Source organism: Schistocerca americana, chromosome 7, assembly GCF_021461395.2.
Source record: "Schistocerca americana isolate TAMUIC-IGC-003095 chromosome 7, iqSchAmer2.1, whole genome shotgun sequence".
Lineage (NCBI taxonomy): Eukaryota > Metazoa > Arthropoda > Insecta > Orthoptera > Acrididae > Schistocerca > Schistocerca americana.
In genome coordinates, this window is record NC_060125.1 from 396,811,524 (window position 1) to 396,829,709 (window position 18,186).

Genomic DNA, 18,186 nt, shown 5'->3' on the forward strand with positions numbered 1-18,186 from the left:
CTACCGATTGCATGAATTAATACAGCGCACATGACAATTACAATTACGTTGCAAGAAAGGAAAGTAGGAAACCTATACACTGACAGAGTGACAGAGTGATGAAATTTCGGGAATAAATTTGTCTAGGCTACATATTTAAGTGATTAAAATTGCAAGATGACAGGCTTATGTAAGCACGAGATAAGCCATTACAAATGAGAAATATTGAGGCATAAAAAGTCGGTGTAAGCGTCAGAACGTAGAATGCAAACATGCAAACGTGCATGCATTGTATGGCACAGGTGGAGGAGTTAGGTTTGTGGGACAGAGTTCCCTGCCTGTAGCACTTGGTCGGTCAGTACAAGGACGGTTAATGCTGTTTGTGAATGGTGCTGGATTTGGCGTCCGATGATAATCTATATTTGCTCGATTGGAGACAGATCTGGTGGTCGAGTAGGCCATGAATACATGTCAACACTCTGTAGATCATGGTAGGTTACAACAGTGACATGTGGACGACCGTTATCCAGATGGAAAGTACCCCCTAGAATGCCATTCAGGGATGGCTTCATAACCGGCAGAATTAACAGACTGACGTATACATTTGCATTGAGTGGGCTTTGGAATGCCACGAGAATGCTGCTGCTGTCATACGAAATCGCATCCCAGACGATAACTGCAGTTGTAGGTTCAGTGTGTCTGGCACGCTGATTCGTTGGTCACAGGCCCTCAACTGGTCTCCTTGTAAACAACACACTGCCATCAGCTGACATCGAGACAGAACCAGCTTTCATCAGAAAACACAACAGAGCTCCACCCAGCCCTCCAGTGACCTCTCACTCGACACCACTGAAGTAGCAAATGGCGGCGGTTTGGGTTAAGTGGATTGCACGCTACAGGGCGTCTGGCTCGCAGCTGTCCTCGGAGTAACCTATTTGTAACAGTTCGTTGTTTCACTGTAGTGCCACCTGCTGCCCAGATTGCTGCTGAATATGCAGTGCGACACGCTTAAGGCAAACGCTGAACACGTTGCTCTTCCCTCTCGGCAGTGCCACGTGGCCGTACGGAGCCCTGTCTTCTTGCGACCGTACATCCCCGTGACCACCGCTGCCACCAATCATGTACAGTGCGCACTTTGCTGCCAAGTCTTTCTTCAGTATTGCAGTTGGAATGTTCAGCTTCTCGCAGCCCTAGTACACGACACCATTCAAACACAACGAGGTACTGACAATGGTGTCTTTGTCACCTTAATGACAATCTTGACTGACATCAGTTCTGCAAATCCAATCTCAAAGGTAACAAACACTCACGATTGTTACAGCGTGCATTTAAAGCAAACGTGATTCCTATTCTCATTGTGGCACTACTAGCGCCACTGTTATGCGACTAGTGCGACATTTGAACAGACAGCATCTTTCAGATGTAGGAACACTCCTAGAAACTTTCGTTCATGTCGCACAACTCTTTCCTGGTGTTGCGATTTTATTCTGTCATGATATGTGGAAGCAGAACATATGCTACCAAATGCAGCTCAGCAAGTGGTTTCGTAAGAGTGAGCTATATGGCCATATCTCTTTAACAAGAGTGAAAATCTGTATATGATAAATAAGTTTGATTTTTGAAAATGTATACATAGATAAACTAACACACAAACACATGAGACAAAGAAATCTGAAGAAGAACAACAGCCCACAGATGCTGCTTTGCTAGATTGTAAATCAACCTGAAAGGAACATGAATACTGACGACAGTGTACACCCATTTACTATATCCAATACAGCAAAAGACACTGTATGTACATGCGTGAAGCACATTGTAAAGGTATCTGAAAGCTGACTCCAAAAAAGATCATTTGTTTATTCAGATCCTTTGTGATACTTTCAGAGTAAGCTTCCACACAACAATCACAATGGAAACAATCTGCCAGTATTTTCTGGAAGGATTTCTAATATGGTTCAGTGTAATTTCGTAGATGAACAAAGATGCTAAAACATTCTACAGGATACATATGCTTTTGGATGAGGTCAGCCTTTAGCAAAATACAGTTTTGTTTTTTATCCCAAACACGTTTCACTGCAGTTTCAGAATCATCAGTGGGCTTTTATTTTATGGCTGACAAACGTAAAGAATGTTCTTCACTGTTTTTGTACATGTAAACATTAGTTTTGAAAATCGTTATTACAGATTTTTCAAGAACACAAAAAATTATGCATTCATACCTTTTTACCATTGGTGTGGTCTTCCTAATGTATTACGTTTTTATAGTGACTGTTCTCTTTTACAGTTTGTCATCTGCAACCATATACAACTTGATGTAGACAAATTATCTAAGCAAAAATTACAATTAATGAACTGTCATGGCTAAGCCTGAAATTAATTACTTCTGTGTGTGTGTGTTTGTGTGTATCTATTTACATTATGTTTCACTTACGTTTTCTTGTTTCCTCATCTTCTTCACTGTGAAGTTCTGTATATTGAACTGTCACTGTGACTGTTTCACTGTTTACCAGCTGTATTAACAAGATGGTGGAGCAAGAAGAGTTGAAGGTGTGACAACAAGGTGGGGGACAGCGGAACAGTTGAAGGTGTTCCTGGCAATTGTTTTGAATCTTTCAGAGGTGTATGTGCCCTTGTGTGAATGTGTGTGTGTGTGTGTGTGTGTGTGTGTGTGTGTGTGTGTGTGTGTGTGTGTGTGTGCGAGAGAGAGAGAGAGAGAGAGAGAGAGAGAGAGAGAAATGGAGAGAGAGAAAGAGAGACAGAGAGAGAGGGAGTGGGTTTGAGGATTTTTCATTATTATTATTATTATTTTGTTTGTTTATTTTTTTAGCTTTGTGTGTGTATATGTCTTTATGTGTATGTGTGTGGTGGTGGCGGTGGTAGGGAGGAGGGGTTCTATAAGTTGGTGTTATATAACAATTCTCTGAGTGCAGAGAACAGAGTTCCATTGCACACGGCTGTGTATTCATTGATTGCTTCTTTTCCTTCAACTATGGCTTTTTATATTTGTCTTCTGGATGAAACACCCAGTCGCATCCAACAACTCCACTAAACGAAGTCCACCCTAAATATAATTCACCATAGAGACATAAAAAGACAAAAGGTTAGATATCCTTGGCCACACAATATACCGACACAACAACCAACACCAATTCTACATGTTCAGGAAAGTGACCACGACTAGCACAGCCATTCACTAACATTCTAATCATCTGATTGCACACAAACTATCTGGTTTCCAGTATACTCGTATGTTACACAGACTGAACAAATCTCCACTCACGGAAAACAGTTATAACAATGAATTAGAGGCAATCTGACAAATAGCTGTAGAGAACGGATATGATGGAAGCACTATGAATAAGCTGAATCACAAAATTGAAACAAAGTTAAAAACAACAAGTGGCTTACTCTCACCACCAACAACAAAGCAGCCCACAGTATAGGCAATATACTCAAAGAACAATATCCCACAAGACTGACAACTCAACACAGAGAAAACTAAGGACAACCAACACAATCACAGACAAACACAACACATCTGGTATTTACCAACTAACTTGTCAGAACTGCAAATCAGTTTAAATAGGACAGACATGCTGAAACTTTGATACCAGATACACAGAACACAGAAGACCATTAAAAAGTAACAGCTGTCATTCCACATTTGCTGAATACCTTATGGACAAGAAATATAGCCCAACAGACATCGATACTGACTTGAAAATTCTCAAATGCTGCAAAAGCCTCCCCCACAAAACTAATAATTGAAGAATATTATCAAATATCAAACACCATAGTTGAAGGAAAATAAGTAATAAATGAATACACAACTCTGTGCAATGGAACTCTGTTTTATGCCAACAAAGAATTACTAGATAACACCAACCTGTCGTACGCCCCCCCCCCCTCCCCGCCAAAACATACTTATATATGCACACACAAAACTGAAAAAAATAATAAAATAATAGTAATAACAACGAAAGATCCTCGAACCTCCCACCTCCCTCTCTCTCTCCATTCTTCACACACACACACACACACACACACACACATACATACACACAAGGGCACATACACTTCTGAAAGATTCAAAACAGCTGCCAAGGACGCCTTAAATAGTTCCATTGTTCACCATCTTGCCTTTACAGATGGTAAACAGTGAAACAGTCACAGTGACAGCTCAATATACATAACTTCACAGTGAAGAAGATAAGAAAAACAGAAAATGTAAGTGATACATACTGTAAATACACACACACACACACACACACACACACACACACACACTTCCACACACGAGTAATTAATTTCAGGCATAGCCGTAACAGTTTCCAAATCGTAATTTTTGCTTAAATAATTTATCTACATTATGTAGTATATAGCTGCAGATAAAAAATTGTGAAAGGAAATAGTCACTATAAAAGCATAATACATCAGGAAAATCACACCAATGGTAAAAAGGTATGGATAGACATTTTTTTGGGTTCTTCAAAAATCTGTAATTACGATTTTTAAAACCAACATTTACATGTATACAAACGGTAAAGAACATTTTCTATGTTTCACAGGCATAAAACAAAAGCCCACTGATGATGCTGTAACTGCAGTGATACATGTTTTTAGTAAAAAACAAAATTGTGTTTTGCTAAAGGCTGACCCCATACAAAAGCATGTGTATAGATAAACGAAACACGGACAAAAGAGCTTCAACCTCAAGATGATTATTCTGCAGAATATTTACTGTAACAAAAACATGGAGTGAAAGGCAAAAACGCTAACATAGTGTCTTATAATTCAATTCCTTTTACATCACAATTTTGTAACATTACTGTGTAGTTGACTCTCAGCACTCGTGTTACTATAGCCCAATTCTATCTTACGTTGTGGCACTTACTGAAGTACAAAATACGGAATAAGCAAACTGCCTAAGTTTGTTCACTATGTACCAGGTATTTTTTGGTGGTGCAACCTCTGTTCTTCGTTAGATCCAAGATTCTTTTCTTCGGCCTCCTTCAGATCCGTATTGTGATTCTGAATTGCTTTCTTCACATATTTCTAATACACTTTGTAAAATGTGGAGCTCTTGCCTCCGTTTGTTCCACACTTCCAAAGCTTCTATGAATTCGATGTCAAGAAGCCGTCGTTGTATATTTTATTTAAGTCATTACAAACTATTCATTCCAAACTCATTCTCTGTTTGACAATTCATTAGTGTCTCCCAGAAGGACTACAAATCCAGTCGCTTCTAATTTGCAACGGCGAGCATGATTTGACATGAATCCTCTTCAGTTTTGGTACTCTGAATTATCCGTGCACGCTTCCCGGACAGCCCCAAACTTCCATATGGCTCGTAATACCTACATGCATTCGTTAGACTGTCTAATGAGTTCCTTAGACAGGATGAAATGGTTAACGTGGCCGAAGAGGTTAAGACGACCGCTTGCGATACGAAGGAAATCCAGATTCGAGTCCAGGTCCAGCACGATTTTTCGAAAGTCAGTGTTGGGTAACTGATTTATACCCAGCACACATGATGACCAGGAATACATAGTCAGCAAATTATTTTCGAAATAATTAAATATAAATAGGTGAAAAGACCCTGTATAGTAGACATTCCACGATTCGTCAAAAATTAGGAACTTACCTGCTCGTGTATGTAACGAGGAGCGCGCTTGCTTGCGAGAGAGGCATATGAGCGACACGCAGATGCAAGCAGCGGATTAACGGTCGTGGACTGGTACACCGGCCAGACTGACTTCTGGGCTGGTTCACAAATTTCACCTGAAAGAATACGATACACAAGCCGTTAAAATATAGCAGGCACAACGAAGTTTACACAGTTCACTCCCTTAGGTTACGTTCAAGAGTGTGGGCATTCGACACCGAAGCTAACTAATAAAATAAAATTTGGTAAGGGTTGGGAAGTTTGACCCTGCGCTATACGGTAGAAACACTATGGAAAATAAAGAAATAGTCTTCGGAGCTACATTAAAGTTATTATAGAGAAAGCATATGCCACACTGAGATTCCTTGGAAAAAACCCAAAGATATAAGCTGAAAGTAAAAACTTGTAGCACCAAGAAGGAATTTTGCGACATAAACTTAAGGTGGTAGACGTGTATCTACAAATCTACATCTGAAAGATGACGTCTATACAGATTTAGTGCCGGTAGCACTACTAGGAGGATTCAAGTAAGTTTTGCTTTAAATACACATTCTAACGGTAGTGAACATTAGTTATCTCTGAGATTGTGCGTGATTGGTGAGTTGACGCTAGTCCAGAATACGTTTAAGGAGACAAAGACCCCAATATCAACACATCACTGAGTTTCAACGACATCGTGAAGCAGGACTAGGAGAAGTCAGATGTTCGTTCTGCGATATTAAAGAAAGGCTTGGCGGGACTGTTACCACTGTGCATGATATGTGGCAGTGGTGATCAAGTGCAAGTACGTTCGCCATAAGACCGGGCTCCAGAAAGCCATGTGGCACAATCGAGAGGGGAGACCAGCGTGTTCGGTGTATTCCTCTTGAGCAGCGTACTACATTTGCAGAAGCAAACTGAGTAGCAGTTCGTATCTCATTGGACAACGATCTGTTACAAAGCGGTACTTTAAGGACAGCTCTGAGACAGACGCCCCCTGGTGCGCATTCCAATAAACCAAAACCACGTCCGTGAATGACATTCATTTGCGTATTCAGTGGTGTCGAACGGTAGTTCGTTGGAGGGCAGTATGGAGGTCTGTCGTGTTTCCTGACGAAAACTCGTTCTGTCTTGGTACCGTGTTGGTCGTGTGTTGATTAGAAGGAGCCCAGTTGAAGGCCTGCAACCAAATCGTCTGCGAGCTAGACACACAGGACCTACACTTGGAGTTATGTCTAGGATGCCATTTCATATGACAGCAGGAGCACTCTTGTAGTCACCTCACGCAAGCTGACTGCAAAATTGTACGTCAGCCTGTTGATTCAACCTGATGTGCTGCCATTCACGAACAACATTTCAATTGTGGTTTCCCAACAGAATAATGATCGCCCAAATACCGCTGTCGTAACCCAACAGGATCTACAGAGCGTCGACGTGTTGCCTTTGTATACTTGATCACCAGATCTGTCTCCAGTCGAGCATGTGTGGTACGTCACCTGTCACCAACTCCAGCACCTTCCCCAAACAGCGATAACTGTCCATGTATTGACCTACCAAGTCCAACAGGCATGGAACGCCGTCCCTCAAACTTACATCCGACATCTGTACAGCTCAATACATGGTACTTTTACACCTTTTCATTCAACATTCTGCCGGTTTTACCGGTTATTGAAGTACGAGCATTTTACATTGGCAATGGCTTTTCTTGCACTTAGATTAACCTGTGGTCTTGAGATACTAATTATTATACCTACAAGTTACCAAAACAAATGTATTCCCTAAATTTCGTTACCCTGTATTAATTGTTTTTTGGTATTGCGTTTTTTCCATTGGTGTATGAGTTATATGAAAGATATCTTCCTGGTCTCCAGTCTAAAGATTGGTTTGATGAAACTCTCCACGTAAGTCTACCTTCGGCAACTCTCTTCATGCAAGCACACTTATTGCACCGTAAGTCCATCTGAACCTGCTTACAGTACTCTAACTTTGGTCTCCGTTTCCAAAGGCCTCCCTGCCCACCTCACACGTACACACAAAGGGTGTACACGAGAAACCCCGAAACATCCGATTCTCAAATACCGTTCACCTGTCTAAGACCACAACTAGCGAAGATTAGTAGCTGAGAAAGAGATATCGAAGGAAGCGCGAAGAGTTTGGGCAGAGGTTCCTTTGCCCATGTCATGAAGTGCCAATATCGGACGGTACAGACGTTGTATACAACATAGAGCTTAACAGTTAAACGTTCTTGTGTTCATTCCAAGAAGGGGTAGGCTAAATATTTATTGTCTTTCACATACATTTTGCGAGAAAATAACAGTTGCTATTCCCGTGCTCAATTCGGCGACAGGAAAAAAGGAAAATGGTAGCGACAACGAAGAAGTGCAAGTTGGTTCAAATGGCTCTGAGCACTATGGGACTTAACATCTATGGTCATCAGTCCCCTAGAACTTAGAACTACTTAAACCTAACTAACCTAAGGACATCACACAACACCCAGCCATCACGAGGCAGAGAAAATCCCTGACCCCGCCGGGAATCGAACCCGGGAATCCGGGTGTGGGAAGCGAGAACGCTACCGCACGACCACGAGATGCGGGCGAAGTGCAAGTGTTGCGGGGTAAAGATGTAGGTGAACTTTCGAAGTTCATTTTTATGTAGTCCCCAGTTAAAGTAAAACTGAGACCAAACGTCATATTACGTATGTAACTGAACGAGACATCTCGGCCGCGCTGGGTAGCCGCGTGGTCTAAGGCGCTTTTCAAGGTTCGCGCAGCTGCCCCCGTCGGAGGCTCGAGTCCTCTCTCGGGCATTGCTGTATATGTTGTCTTTATCGTAAGTTTAAGTTAGGTTAAGTGGTGTCCAGGCCTAGGGGCCGATGACATCAGCAGCTTGGTCCCATAGTACCTTACCACAAATTTACAAACTTTTTTTGAGGCCTCACTATGTGAAGCGCAACTAAATAACAATATAACAGTATTAAGTATGACAATAGCCAGTTCACGTACATCATACACATGTATACCTATTAGTTCTAAGGATGAAGTTACTGCTCATTTTTTTACTTTCCTTCGAACACAAAAAGATAAGGAGTTTTCCTCTTTCTTCGGTGTTATTTGTTAACCGTGTGAATCGCTTGCTTAGTGTTAGCGACCTCTAGTACCACCTAAGTGTGTGGAATATGTAGACTATGCAAATGACCGGGTTATTGGTGTAAGGCTGAAAGGAGCACAAAAAGATTTACTGATTGTCCAGGTGTATATGCCAACTTCAGAACATGATGACCAAATTGTAGAGGAAACGTACAATGTAATAGAGAGAATAATGGACGGAAATAAAAAATGCTGCAAAATAGTAATGGGAGACTGGAACGCCATTGTGGGAGAAGGGAAAGAGGGAAACATAGTAGGCAGTCATGGTCTTGGAAAGAGAAATGACAGAGGTGAATGGTTAATTGACTTCTGCAGGGAAAGGCAGCTGATAGTGGCAAACAGATGGTTCAAGAACCATAAGAGGAGGCTCTACACTTGGAAATCACCAGGGGATAAATATAGAAACCAAATCGATTTTATACTGGTAGAAGAAAGATACAGGAATGGAATCAAGAAGGTGCACACATTACCAGGTGCAGATATTAATAGTGACCACAACTTACTTATGGCAGAAATAGAAATAAGAATGAAAAAACTGAAAAAGGCGACAATGGTGAAGAAATGGGATCTAGAGAAGATAAGGTCCAACAAAGAACAAATTACAGAAATGCTGTCTCGGGACTTTCTAAACACATTACGAGACAAAGAAGCACCTGATAATGCCAACGAGTACTGGAATATGCTGAAAGAAGGAATCATTAAAGCAGGACAGCAAAATATAGGATTTGTAAAAGGGAAAAGGTCAAAAAAACCATGGGTCACACAAGAAATGATTTCCAAGATGGAGGAGAGAAGAAAATTGAAAAACAAGAACACTAAAGATGCAAGAAAGATATACCGAAGGTTAAATAACGAACTGCGAAGAGAAACAGAGCAGGCTAGGAAAAAATGGCTGAAAGAGGAATGTGATGAAATTGAAGAACTGTACAGGAAAGGAAGATACGACTTACTATACAACAGAGTAAAGACTATGACATGGGTACAAAACAGAGCAGGAAGTGCTACTATGGAAATTTTGAGTAAAGACGAAGAGGTAGTGTATAAAGATCGTGACGATGTCCTCCAGAGATGGGAAGAATATATAAAAGAGCTATATGACACAAATAGCAATCCAGAAACTCTGGAACTTGAATCACACAACAGTGTAAGTGATGAAGAGAAAGGACCGACCATCATAATGGAAGAAGTAAAGTCTGCTATTGCTGCAATGAAAAATGGCAAAGCAGTAGGTACAGATACAATACCGGGAGAAATACTAAAATGCTTGAACCACAATGGAATAAGAGAAATATTGAGGTTATGTAATAAAATATATGACAGTGGTGAATGGCCTGAGGACTTTTTGACAACAGTAATGATTCCATTGCCGAAAAAACAAGGAACCAAGAAATGCAGCGAGCACAGGACAATCAGCCTCATTTCACATGCAGCCAAAGTGATGTTAAGAATAATTAATAAAAGACTTGAATAAGTAATAGAGGAGAATCTCGGCGAGGAGCAGTTTGGCTTTAGACGGAATACGGGCACCAGAGATGCAATAGGGCTCCTACGAATCTTAGGAGAAAGGTTTATTGAAAAAGGAAGAGACCTATATATGTGCTTCATCGATTTAGAAAAGGCATTTGACAATGTGGTTGGGACAAGCTGGCGACTATTATGAGGGAAAAGAGAGTGGACTGGAAAACCAGAAGACTTATAAACTCATTGTACCTTAACCAAAAAGTTTCAGTTAAAGTGAGAGGAGAAAGTACGAACTGGATCAGACTGGGGAAAGGAGTAAGACAAGGATGCTGTTTATCACCTACTCTTTTCAACCTGTACTTGGAAAATATGATTGACCAATGCTCATTAGATGACAAAGGAGTACAAATTGGAGGAAGAAGAGTAGGGTGCTTGAGATTTGCTGATGACATGGTCCTTCTAGCCACAGGGTAAAAAGATTTACAGGATTTGGTGGACACCATTGCAACTAACGGAAAAAAATATGGAATGAAAATTAACACAAATAAAACAAAAGTATTGGCAATAGGAGGAAATAAGGAACTAAAAATTGTGCTGAATGGAGAAAAACTAGAACAGGTGCAAAATTTTAAGTATCTTGGAAGCAGGATAGACACCGACTGGAAGTGCACCACAGAAATTAAAACAAGGATAGCAACGGCAAAAGAGGCATTTTATAAGAAAAGGAGAATCTTCTGCAGCGGTATGGACAGAGAACTCAGAAAGAGACTCATAAAATGTCTTGTATGGAGTGTTCTTCTATATGGCGCTGAAACATGGACTATGAGGAAAAAAGACAGAGAAAGGCTGGAGGCTTTTGAGATCTGGACATGGCGGAAGATGGAAGGAATAAGTTGGATGGACAGAGTAAAAAATGAAGAGGTACTGAGAAGAGTGGGAGAGAAAAGGCAGTTACTAGATGTAATAAAGAGAAGAAAAAGAAATTGGATTGGGCATATATTAAGAAAGAATGATGGACTGATAAAAACAGTTTTAGAAGGTTCTGTAGAAGGGAAAAGAAAGCGAGGAAGGAAGAGATTCCAGATACTGGATGACATGATGGACGGTACAACATACAGCAGCCTTAAGAAGGAAGCAATGGATCGCAGAAAATGGAGAGGCAAAGGACCTGCTAATATAGCAGATAACTGATGATGATTATGAGTACTGTGTCAGGGTGTTGTGAACTTCAGTTCAAACTGAAGAAACAGGGAGACTGACAGTGTCGGCACATAGTCCAGTTCTCTCATACGCAGCCTCACATCCGATGGATGGATGACCTTTAACTGTTTATTGCACTGCCTTGCACATCTGTTCAGTTTTAACCGAATTTTCTCTGCTGTCAGTCAGAAATTCAGATTGCAGATTACATTGCTGATATGAACTGGCGCAGATAGGTACTGGTAAATGTGACTATACACTCACAATTTTGAGGATCTGCAAAATTAGAGAAAAAAACACTTTCCAGAAAACCATTAGGTGAAACATCTTTAAACATTTTCCGATATTCCTTGTCCAATACTACACATAAACAAATTATTACTGGTCATTTGTAAAAAGGTGCGGAATAAGGGTTCATTGGTCCCCTGTTCTGCTCAACGAGACACTGAGAATCAATTTAGCCATATTTGAAAGTTAGCACATCGCCCTCCGTCAACTGCTCAATGGTGATAAATATTTCTCCTCCTCCCGTCAGAATTCGAAGCACTGTCCCCAAGGTGAAAGCAGCTTCCATGATATACATTTTTGCCTGGCAATGAAAGCGGTTAGCTTGAATCCTGAGGATGTAGAACAGTTTCATCGCCTTATTGTGATTGGCAGTGCACGTGAGACGGTAATGTACGTTTACCATGAGCAAACTTTAATGCAATGTCGTTCCACGAAATCGAAATTATTTGGTAGTGGCTACACAATATAAGGTGGCCCTTATGGACAACATATAACTCTCTGTACATCGGACCATACTCTGGGAGAAAACCTCTAACTATCTGTGGATCTCCTTCGATCTGCCGAATGACCGTAGCTTAATTTTTTACGGTAAGTGGTTCTGGAAAGTACTTTCTAATTAAGCTTTGTGGATTAGATGCCAAATGGGTCTCGTGTGGTATAGAAAACTATCTGTGAAAAACTGTTGTGTGTAAGAACATTATGGATATTTACCCGGATTTGGGGAAAATAGCCATCTTGACAAGAACTCGCAATGAAACAGTTGTGTCCGGCCCTCTCTGATTGTTGCTCAAGTGATGAACGTTCTTTATCTCAAACATTTCTTTATCTCAAACTGTTCTGAATCAGGTGGACGTGTACCGCTTCTCTATCTCCTGGCCTCGCATCTTGCCGACTGGAGATGTGGACATTATTAACCAGCCGGGCATCGACTACTACAATAACCTCATCAACGAACTCCTCGACAACGGCATCGAACCCATGGTAAGTGAAACAGCAGCTATTAATACTTTATCCAAACGCTATTGTGACCACTAAATGACAATCACTTTCCGAAAACATGAATTAAGAAAATATTCACTGGATTTGTTGAATCCCAACCTTTATTGAGAGTTTCAGGAAGACCGATTACATTTCACTAGACTATATCTTCTTTGTCAATGAAAGTGTAAGGAATTCGTTAATTTGGCTTCTTCACAAGACGACGAGGTTCTTATTTTCAAAATGACCATCCGTTTTTCGCAAGGGTACACCTTTTACGTGCATGCAGATAAAAATATGGGGAACTTTACACAATTACGTTGAGGAACGACATTTTCGTTTATCTTTAACAAATGGTCTGTCTGCCCTTACCAGAAGACAGTCAAAATCATACTAAAATTTCGCTAGATATTTGGAGTTATTGCACTGTTTGCAACTTCTAAAACCACCCAAAGTTGTGACAACGGTTCGTGCATTGCTAGAGGCTTTCAAAAACCGCTAAAAACCACGTAACAGGGGATCATGGAATCCTAGAGGCCAATGATTTAATGGGAGGCCTGTACACCCCTTACAGCCCATCAGTCATTGAGGCAACAGAGTGGTAAGGAATGCTCTTACATCCAGCTGACAGTACAGTGATATTTTATCTTGCTAATATTTGAATTTTTTGGCCTGTTCTCGCAAAATCAGATCTCCAAGTAATCGAGATGTGTGATTCAAACACACACTTTTCACGGAAAAAAAGACAATGGACCGTAGATCGTGTCTCGGAAATGACGCAAAACACATACAGCTTTACACCGACTCTCTCAAGCTCAATAATGTATGTGGCTTGTTTGTCCCATTGTCCCATATTCTCATATTGTGGCGGTTTACTTTATCTCTTAAATGGAAAGTAGCTTCCAATCTACCATGCACACATCCAAAAAGAGTTTATAAACCTCTACACGTTGTTAATTTTCCCTATTATCAAGGCCTACTAGTAATTAAATGCTGTACGTTTTGAAGAGTAGACGTCACCGCTCAAGACGGCAGACACGTGACTGGTGCGTAACAGCCGATTGACGCGACAAATAGTCTTCTGTGGAGTACAGACAACAGGAACTAAATACAGGAACTTCCATCGTCAAATGCTTTGCACTGTTTGCTTTGCAGTGCCGGACACTCGGTGAAAAACCCGCCGCGTATATGTAACCTTATTACATCTCTTGAAAACGAGAATGCTAAACGACTTTTATTGCCCCGTTATCACTTTGGCGCCGCTGAGACTCCACCGCCAACTACACGAACCTAGAGCTACACCTGGGTTCAAAGTAAACACTCAGTTGGGATGTATAGATTAAAATGTACCTCAAGCGGTGTCTCCATTCATGTGGAAGATACAAGTGCTCTGAAAGTAGGCTACCAGTATTTTTGTGAAAACCGAAATACCACTAAAGCATTTTGTCAGAATGGTAGAATTTGCTCCACATTTAATCTACGGTATACGAAGAAAATAATATGTGTACACCACTGGTTTGTCACTTATTGATCCGTGAATGCGATTGAATGAGGGACTACTGTATTAACAGTGATGCAAAACACGTTGTTCCGTATATCGGTGCTTGTCACAGCGAATTTTCGCAATCTTTCTGAATTCTGAAAGGGCCATGAATCACACTGACGGTAATTTTATACTTTGTACCATTAAACCTCCATTGATATTGATAGAGGCGAGATATAGATGAAATTAGCACGAGCATAGCAAAAAGGTTTGGATCATTGCGTGTCTAAAATCCCGAACTTTACAGTGCAATAAAATAATGTTACATGTTGAATATCAGTAGTTGGCGCAGTTGTTATACGCTACTAAAGCAGCCTCTACTTGTAAATGCACTGGGCTAAACTAGTTTTCACCTTGTCCCTCAGAAATGAGGAAGCTACAAATGGTTCAAATGGCTTTGAGCACTATGGGACTTAACTTCTGAGGTCACCAGTCCCCTAGAACTATTTAAACCTACCTAACCTAAGGACATCACACACATCCATGCCCGAGGCAGGATTCGGACCTGCGACCGTAGCGGTCGCGCTGTTCCAGACTGTAGCGCTTAGAACCGCTCGGCCACTCCGGCCGGCAATGAGGAAGCTAAATGACAGCTGTTGGACAAGTACTGCAAAAATGCGATATCAATGACGAAATGGCGTTAAATGCATGGGACCACATTCCCAAAAAAACTAGCACATATAATTCATAGAATGAAATCCTGGAAGAAACTCTGTGGACGAGAGGTCACCAGTACTACAATGTACAGTCTGTTCCTGTCAACAGTTGGTTTTTTTTATTGAACTTCTAGTAGACTATATCTAGAGCCCGTCATAACAATGCGTTTCCGTCACGGAAACCTCCCCAGCCACCATACACTATTACTAGCAATAATCCTCGCAATCCCATGGTGGAAGGGGGGTGTGGGGGGACGGGGATACTCTATGCTGGCCACTTGAAAATATTGTAATCTACTCAGTTAGTTTACCTTTTAGAAACTTGAAAAAAATTTCTTGTTGAATTCCTCTACGAGTTAAATAAATGTTTTCAGTTAAACTATACCCCAAATGTAAGTCTCCGTATCAGATGTCAATTTTCCCTAAGAATAACGTAGGTACAGGGCCTTACTTACATGTCAATATCTCTCTATAATTCAGAGAGGAAAATCCAATAAAAATGAACGAAAATAGCATTTTTTTTATTTTTTCTGGTGTTCGGGAGGTCAGTAGCACGTATTAATGGAAGTGCGTAAATATTATTAGGAACGCGCTGAGAGGTATTTTCAGGTTCTGGATCCTGCTGATGCATGAGTCCTTCTCTAAAAGGTATGTGGTAGGTATAATTCAACGTTAACGATTTTTGACATTTTTTTAGTGTGAGTATACAGAAAGAACCCCCTTCCCCCTTGGTAATGCATGTTATGGAAAATACTTTGCTGTTAATAGTTTTAATACAACGCCTCGTAGAACCGTCATGAGCTTCGTAAGAGATTATAAACGCACATATAACTGAGTGTATTAATACAGTTCGTGTATTAATACGCTTCGTCTGCAAACCGCGCCGGCCGCGATGGTCTCGCGGTTCTAGGCGCTCAGTCCGGAGCCGCGCGACTGCTACGGTCGCAGGTTCGAATCCTGCCTCGGGCATGGATGTGTGTGATGTCCTTAGGTTAGTTAGGTTTAAGTAGTTCTAAGTTCTAGGGGACTGATGACCTCAGAAGTTAAGTCCCATAGTGCTCAGATCCATTTGAACCATTTTTTGCAAACTGCGAAACGAGAAGCCCAGTCCTTATTATCTCTACTCGTCTGCACCTTTCATATCAGCTAAGATGTAGTGCACAGACAGCTTCAAGGAGCTTTTACCATCGTAAAAAATTAATAAATTAGCAATTAATAAAAGCAACGCAAGAAATGAACGCGAACTGATTTGTGTAACTTATTGCAAACTGCACTAAACTTTTACGCGTGAAGTAAGTACTTCGTGATCCTATAAGACACTTACAGCGGCTTTTCGGGAAGGCCATTCAACCTACCAGGCATACCGTTCGCTCTTCAGTTCGCAGACAAACTGAAGTCGGGATGGTCGTTAACTTTAGCTAATTAATGGAACGAGCAATGTTTGAACACTAGTAACATTAATGTTAGTTTCTGCTTTTCTAAAGCAATGAAAAATATACATTGGTATGTACTTAGTAAATAATCTTTTATTTTTATGCTAATACCGCTGGACAACATTTTACTTCACAACAAGAAACAGGAAGGTACTTTCGTGATGTGGTTTCTCTTGTTGTTCATACATCTACTATACAGTTTAATAGTCGGCGTGAAAAGTAGCAGCCATCTCCATAATATCAGTAGGAAAGCATTTTATAGGAATCGTAAAAAGGGTTGACGAGATTTAATGCCAATACGTCTTTAGTTTTAAACTTCGTGGCAGATTAAAACAGTTTGTTTGAGCGAGACGAACTCGGGGCCTTTGCCTTTGATGGCTAAGTGCTCTATCTACTGAAATACCCAAGCACAGCTCACGACTTGTTCTGACAGCTTTATATCCGCCCATAGTTCATAGCATTCCTTCCAAACTTTACAGAAGCTCTCCTGCGACACTTTGCAAAACTAGTACTTCTAGACGAAAGGATATTACGGAGTCGTGTCTTAGGCACAGCCTGAGGAATGTTTCCAGAATGAAAGTTTCACCCTGCAGCGCAATGTGCATTGATATGGAACTTTATGTGAAATTAAAACTGTGTTCTGGATCTAGACTCGAACTTGGGACCTTCAATGTATTTTTAGAATGAGGTTTTGTGTAAATAATACGTTCCTTTCTGAAATGTGCTACAGTAACTTTTTTCAAGTACTTGATTCTAACCAATCTTTTAAACTCAATGTTTTTCAAAATTGGGTGTAATTTAATATGAAAAGTAAACAGAATAAATAAACTAAATTAGAAACTTACTAGTAAGTCAAAACTTTTATGACCTACGCTGACAGCGAGATTGGAGCTCACTTGCTGGCGTTAAGGGCGAGTGATGTGGTAAGGGAAGTTTGTAATCGGAAACATTCCAGGGATGATACGGGACACAAATGGAGGAATCCACGAACGTCAGATGCTTTCACAAGGGCCTGTTTGCTATAGCCCGACGCCTGAAAACAATTTGGGAAATGACGTAGCCGCTCAGCTGCTCTTGTGCTACTGACATGAGCAGCTACAGGGAGTGGTTAAAAGAGGATGAAACCATGACACGAGAAGTTGTGGGACGTCCACTCCTCATCAGAGAAGTTGGAGGTCTGAGGTTTGCTGTCAGGAGAGGCGGCAATCTGCGGCAGACCTGTCAACACAGTACACTGCTTGTGTAGACACATGCGCTCCGTAGCACAGCATTATTGAACATGTGTTACTCTGATGACGACCCCTTCGTGCTCGTTAGTTACAGTTTTAGTTTGCAAGTGATCATCGAGGCTGGACCGTGGGTCAATGGAAGCGTGTCGCGTGGACGGAAGAACAAGGTCTCCTGTTCCACCAGTACACCTTCGCCGTTTTCCAGGTGAACGGCTCCTTGAAACATGCTTCTTGATTCGTGCGCAGCCCGGTGGGCGCAATTTTATGGTAAGGGGGACATTCTCCTGGGCTTGCAAGGGACCTGTAGTAGCAATCTAAAGCACTATGAGGGCGGTGGCATATTGCAGGAAGATAACTGTCCGTGTCGCAAGGGAATGTAAGTTTCACTCCGTGCAGCAATATATTTAGTGATTATAAATGTTTAATAACTTCTGACTACTAACGACCATACCGAGCGAGGTGGCTCAGTGGTTAGCACACTGGACTCGCATTCTGGAGGACGACGGTTCAATCCCGCGACCGGCCATCCTGATTTAGGTTTTCCCTGATTTCCCTAAATCACTCCAGGCAAATGCCGGGATGGTTCCTGTGAAAGGGCATGGCCGACTTCCTTCCCCGTCCTTCAT

General features: G+C 41.2%; 1 protein-coding gene across 1 annotated transcript in view; it reads left to right on the forward strand.

The window, feature by feature from the left end:
- Positions 1-18,186, forward strand: part of LOC124622547 (myrosinase 1-like) — a 92,252-nt gene that overhangs the window by 10,560 nt on the left and 63,506 nt on the right. The window contains exon 3 of the mRNA XM_047148284.1: positions 12,568-12,702. Coding sequence (XP_047004240.1) covers positions 12,568-12,702 — 135 coding nt within the window. The remainder of the gene's footprint in view (positions 1-12,567; positions 12,703-18,186) is intronic.